Source organism: Pongo pygmaeus, chromosome X, assembly GCF_028885625.2.
Source record: "Pongo pygmaeus isolate AG05252 chromosome X, NHGRI_mPonPyg2-v2.0_pri, whole genome shotgun sequence".
In the NCBI taxonomy this organism is placed as follows: domain Eukaryota; kingdom Metazoa; phylum Chordata; class Mammalia; order Primates; family Hominidae; genus Pongo; species Pongo pygmaeus.
Window position 1 is genome coordinate 134461067 of NC_072396.2, and position 6043 is coordinate 134467109.

Genomic DNA, 6043 nt, shown 5'->3' on the forward strand with positions numbered 1-6043 from the left:
GGGACCCCACCCCTCACCTGAGACCTACCATTCCCTCCCTACCCTGCCCCCACGATGCACACGCAGTTTTTGAAATAGCTACTGTCTTCGGAGCCCTTAGCCTTCTGGCCGCAGCTTTCCTCACCTGGAAGACCAGCAGGCCTTTATTCATGGTGGTCATCTAGCATTCGCCCTTTGGGCTAGGGGCTGAAGATGAAAGGAAACACCCACTCCTACTCTTGGGGGAAGCTGGAGGGGAGAAAGTCAGGATGGAATGCAACCGGCCACACCCAGAATGTGGGCTGGGGAAAGGAACCCGCTGAGCCCCCTCTGGGCTTCGTGGGAGCCCTGCAGGCAGTGAGGTGACTTGGGAAAGCTGCAGCTAGAGAAGGACAGGTGTTTTTACCTTGCCCTTGTCTGCTGATAGTATCTTCAGGCTTCCATCTCCCAACAGCTGAGCAGCTCATCCTTGACGTCACCTTGCTTTTGCCAGTTGGAGGGGGGGAGTAATATAATAAATCTCTGGCCACACAATGATTTCTTTCAGTACTAGAACTTTCATGTGCCCTCTGAAGGATGTGAGCGATGGAACCGGCAAACCTCATCCCTGACTAGGGGCCTGTGGCCTTGTCATTTACCTCCCAACCACCACCCCCCCATGCCCCTTTATCTGCTTGGCGCATTTCTTTTCTTCGGTTTTGTACATGTATCTGAGTCCTAATCCCCTATATGCTCCCCTTACAGAGGAAAAAGACGGGTTTGCCTGTGACCTCCTACATAATCCTCCTGGGAGCTCAGATCAAGAAGGAGACGATCCGATGGAGGAGGATGATTTCATGTTTGAACTCTCAGACAAGCCTCTTCTCCCTTGCTACAACCTCCAAGTGTCAGTGTCCCGCGGGTAAGTGTCCGAGAGATCCACAGCAACGGAGTGTCAGGATCTTGGCACTCAGTGGGAAGGTGGAGTTCTCCACGAGGAAGTGAAGACCTGGCAACAAGTGCCATCACACATGACAAAGGCTAGCCTGCCCTTTTAGCCCAGAGTAGTCATGTTCAAACTAGAGGCTGCAGGCTCCATGGACATTGACTATCTGCATTTCCTGAACCTTAAATCTAGATTCTCTCTCAGAAGGCTTTTTTTGCACTATTACTGGGTATAAAAGATAATCTGAGAGATAGTTGGGCCTATGAACTGCTAGAATCTCTGGAACATTTTTGTAGTTTCTGGGGGTAAACAGATAGAACATTTGAAATTGAGATTGCTGGAAAAGCCAGGACATATGGTTGCCATAGCCATGGGGCCACTAGGGTCCTTCAGTAATCCACAGCCTAGTTTCTCAGTGCCGTAATGTTAGTAGCGTGGTGCTGCCAACATTGTCAGCCTAAATGACTGTGCATATTTATATTGGGGATCACCCATTTATTTAAGGAGACTAGAATATAGAATATACCTGACACATAACATTAGATTGAACCCAATTTAATATTTATTTGATGGTTCTGAAGGGAGTTCGACGGCTGGCAGGGCCATGGCTCTTGTTGGGTTTCCCCACACGTCAGCGTGTGGAAGTGCTGGTTGAGAGAAGGAGAATGCGGGCTGAACCGCCCTTTTGTTCTTAGCCTCCATGATTTTTTCCCTCTGATTGGTGTCTTCATGTATTTCAAATACTTTTCCGAACAATTGTAAAGATAATTTTTCTTTGATACCTATTTTTAAAATGTCAACTCTATGTTATACCAGTGGCTGGTTGCAGCAGTTGTAATTTCAGCACTTTGGGAGGCCGAGGCGGGTGGATGGCTTGAGGCCAGGAGTTCCAGACCAGCCTGGCCAACATGGTGAAACCTCATCTCTACTAAACATACAGAAATTAGCCGGGCATGGTGGCGGGTGCCTGTAATCCCAGTTACGTGGGAAGCTGAGGCAGGAGAATCGCCTGAACCTGTGAGGCGGAGGTTGCAGTGAGCTGATATTGCCCGCTACACTCTAGCCTGGGCAACAGAGTGAGACTCCATCTCAAAATAAAATAAAAAAATAAGTCAGTGAACCAGCATGATGTGCACAGGATAGGGAGCTAGGTAGACGATGGATGAGGAGGTCTTTAAGTGAGAGCCTCTGTTTAGGGCTCTAACCATTAGAGCACAGTTTCTTTGCATCCCCTGCCCTCCCCCCCACCACCCCACACGCATGGCCTGATCAGAATAAAAATAGCATATATGATGGCACTAGTAGGGATCAAGTTTCAGGGGCTTTTGGTCCTTATTCTTCTGGGCATAAGCTGATCCCTGAGGGCAGGGCGGGGCCTCTGGGATATAGTATTGCACGGTTAATTAATTCCTCCGATGTATTCAGCACCTCCCTCTCTGAAACAGGATCTTGGGCTTCAGACAGTAAAAGGACCAGGGTAGTCTGCATTAGGTGCGGACAGAACACGGGCCACGGAGGGCTGCGTGCCCCTCAGCGAGCTGAGTGGCAGGCACGCAGTTAGCCCAGAGCCCAGTACCAGCAAAGCTGGTTTTCCTGACGTGACATCCTCTAGCGCTCGCTCTAGAGCTGCCTTTCCCCACAGCTGCAGCACACTGTGAAAATGTCTGTTCTTCAAGAAGTTGGGGGTGGGGGTGCTAGCGTAGAGTGATGCCTCTGAGGCCCTGTGGGGTGCAGAAGGGCCTTCTGAATCACCAAAGCAAGACTGAGTTCTCATCACTAGTGTGAATGTTCTCAGGGCTTTTTTCCATTCTTTGGAAGTGATGGTCCAAGTGTATGATATCTGTAGTCCCCTTTTCTTAACCCAGAGCACTCCATTTCCTAATCATGTGAGATAAGAACTTGCTGTCATTTGGGAGAAATGTTCCATTTTAGGGATAAGGATCGTGGGTCTGGTTAGATGTTTAAGGCGCTGGAACAGAACATTTGATTCTATAAACATGTCTTAAACAGCTGCACCAGGTCAAACCCTGGGGACCTTCAAAGAATCCACCGTCTAGTGCAGTAGACAGACAAGTATATAATTAACGCTAATAAAAGACAAAATGTCCTAAGCAGATTGATTATAAAAAACTCCAACAGTTTCAGAAGGGTGTCTAATGAAAAAAGTTCCAGTCCACCCTGAGCCCCCATTGCTATGCTGCAGAGTGAACCACAGTTTAAGGTTCTTTTGCAACCCTTTCAGAAATGGGCTTTGTTAGTAGTATTACAATAGGGACGTGAATCAAATGCCACGAGACCATGGGAGATGGAGGAACAATGAGTTACACCGGGGGAAGGTTTCACAGGTGATACAGTATCTACCTGAGCTGGGCCTGGAAGGAGAGAAGGATGGAGAGCAAGGCACTGAAACATACAAGTTCAGAAAGTAGGGGGAGTCCTTTATCATGTGGCTGGTGCTTGGTAGGGTGGGGGATACAATGTGGGGTGTGTGTGTGTGAGAGAGAGAGAGAGAGAAAGAGAGAGATTGGGTGGACATTGGGCTGAAGAGGTTAGAAGGTCTTATATAATATCATGCTAGTGGCCGGGCATGGTGGCTCACGCCTGTAATCCCAGCGCTTTGGGAGGCTGAGGCGGGTGGATCACTTGACGTCAGGAGTTTGAGACCAACCTGGCCAACATGGTGAAACCCCGTCTCTACTAAAATACAAAAATTAGCCAGGCGTGGTCGTGGGCGCCTGTAATCCCAGCTACTCAGGAGGCTGAGACAGAAGAATTGCTTGAACCTGGGAGGTGGAGGTTGCAGTGGGCCGAGATTGTGCCACTGCACTCCAGCCTAGAGACTCCGTCTTGGAAAAAGAAAAAAAAGAAAAGAAAACTGTAATGGTAACAGAAGATCCAATGAGGGTGGGTGGGGGTGCAGAAGAGTGACTCTTGGCAAAGGGCAACCGGTTAGGAGGCTGACAAGACAGAGCCCAGGCCAGAAGTGGCAAAGGCTGGAGCTGGGGTAGTGGAATAGTGAGGAGGGAAAACCCTGTGAACTGGGACCACTAATGTGGGGAGGCAGCGTTTCTTCCCGCATTAGTCAATGTAAGCGTTTGGCCCGGGATCGGCCTCTCCAGCACCCCTCCCAGCTGTCCTCAGGCTGCCACCCAGTCGGGTGTGCTCAGCAAAGTCAGACTCCGCTCTCTGTAATGTGAGCTCTGGCCCTGCAGAAACGATGGTGCTGCTGCTGGAGAAAAAACTTGTCTAATGCATTCCAGAGCCAAAGAGAAATGCCTTTTGGATTACCCGCAGTTTAGGCCTTTCTCCACGGCTCCCCCTCTGCTGGGGAAGATCTTGGAGAGCAAGGAGGCCGGGGAAGCAAGAGTAAGAACAGTAGAAGGGAAGCCAGCCGGGGTTGGCAGGGGCGGGAGTCGGGGGAAAGACTGGTCCCAGCAGATGGCAAATGCCAGGTCACAGGGACGCAGGCAAAGTCCCCAAGAAGCCTGCTAAGAGTTTTAGGTTCTAGAATGCCCCTTTGCCTCCTGTTTGTGTTATTTTGGAAGAGGTGGTCACTGATTGCGTGCTCACCATTTAGCTGAAAGCCGGGCCAGGCATTGCAGAGGACAGGAGAAGACATTTGCCTCAGCTATACCCAAGGAGCCTGTGGTTTAGCAGGGGACGGGGGAGCCAGACTGGCAGTGAGTTATAATGGGAGACATTGGTGGTCGCGCAGCCTTTGTGGGCTTTGCAGAGTGTTCTGGGTCGGTGCCCCCACCGCTTCCTCCAGCCTCCTTCAATAACTCCCATCCTTGCCTTTGCAGGCCCTGCAACTGGTTCCTCTTTTCCGATGTCTTGAAGAGGCTGAAGCTTTCCTCGAGGATCTTTCAGGCCCGGTTCCCGCACTTTGAAATCACCACCATGCCCAAGGCCGAGTTCTACAGGCAGGTGGCCTCCAGTCAGCTGCTGACCCCTGCCGAGAGGCCTGGAGGCTTGGACGACAGATCCCCCCCAGGCTCCTCTGAGACTGTGGAGCTGGTGCGGTACGAGCCAGACCTACTTCGGCTCCTAGGGTCCGAGGTGGAATTCCAGTCTTGCAACAGTTGACCGGGAAAACAGCCCCTCCTCTTCTTTTTCCTTCCGAGTTCGCCCTTCCCCCACCTCCTTGTCTTTCCCCCACCGAGCACCAGACTGCAGAATGAGGCAATAATACGGACCAACAAGAAGCCGCCTTATCAATGCCAGCATTAGCGACTGGACTGTTTTTGTTTTTTTGGTTACAATTAGTTCTCATCTCCCTGTCGTCGTCATTGTTATCGTGGTTGGTGATGGGGGTGGAAAGTTGAACTCCATGTCTGAGGACAAGAGGTCCTGGGGGTGGTGGGAGGTGGCGCTGGGGTCCCTTGGACTGGCCTCCTTGTTTATGACCAAGACCAAACCTGGGCCCTGGATGGCCTTGGCCTGTCCCGAGGAGAAATGAGAAAATCCCAGATCTCTGAGCGCCCCCCAACTCCATTCCCCTGCTTTCTTCTGTCTTCTGTAGTATTTATTTTATTAGTATTTAATTTGTATTGTTTCATTGGTTTCTGATAAGTCTGTATCACTGTGACGATTTGAGACAACTTGTTGTATTGAGGGACTTTCTGTACCTCCTTTTCTTTTTCTTTGTTGATGAGCTCTGACAAAGCTATTCCCAGGTGTTTTTTTCCCCCACTGGGGAGGGGGTGAGGTGGAATGGAGTGGGGGAACATGGACTTGTGACTAACGAAGCTGGCTGCTGCTGGCCCAGGGCTGGGGGCTTGGGGGTAAATCCTGAGGCTTTGGTGCTCCCCCACCCACCCCTTCCCGCCCTTTGCAGCAGCCCCGCTATCTTGAGATTAGTGTTGACAGGGAGGGGAGGATTGTGAGGTGAGGGGTTAATAAGTTACTCTAATAAAGGAGCGTGGAGAAGGGATCTGAGGGGTGAGGGTGCCCCCCCTCCTCACGCCTTCTTCACTGCCCCCCTCAGAGTGCACAATACGAGTTTGTTCCTGCCTCCACTCTCCCACCCCGTTCTGGCCTCCCTGTCTCAAGATACTGAGCCTCTCACCTCCCAGCCCTCAGCCACCCCCATCCCTGCCCCTTCTGAGACTCACAGCACCCCTTTCCTTCCTCTCCTCC

The 6043-nt window shown here is 51.1% G+C and overlaps 1 protein-coding gene across 8 annotated transcripts in view; it reads left to right on the plus strand.

The window, feature by feature from the left end:
* BCORL1 (BCL6 corepressor like 1) overlaps positions 1-5571 on the plus strand; it is a 75230-nt gene extending 69659 nt beyond the window's left edge. For all 8 annotated transcript variants that reach the window (XM_063660899.1, XM_054472407.2, XM_054472406.2 and 5 more), the window contains 2 exons: positions 724-880; positions 4708-5571. In XM_063660899.1, coding sequence (XP_063516969.1) covers positions 724-880; positions 4708-4990 — 440 coding nt within the window. In that variant the 3' untranslated portion in view covers positions 4991-5571. The remainder of the gene's footprint in view (positions 1-723; positions 881-4707) is intronic.
* Positions 5572-6043: the final 472 nt, after the last annotated feature.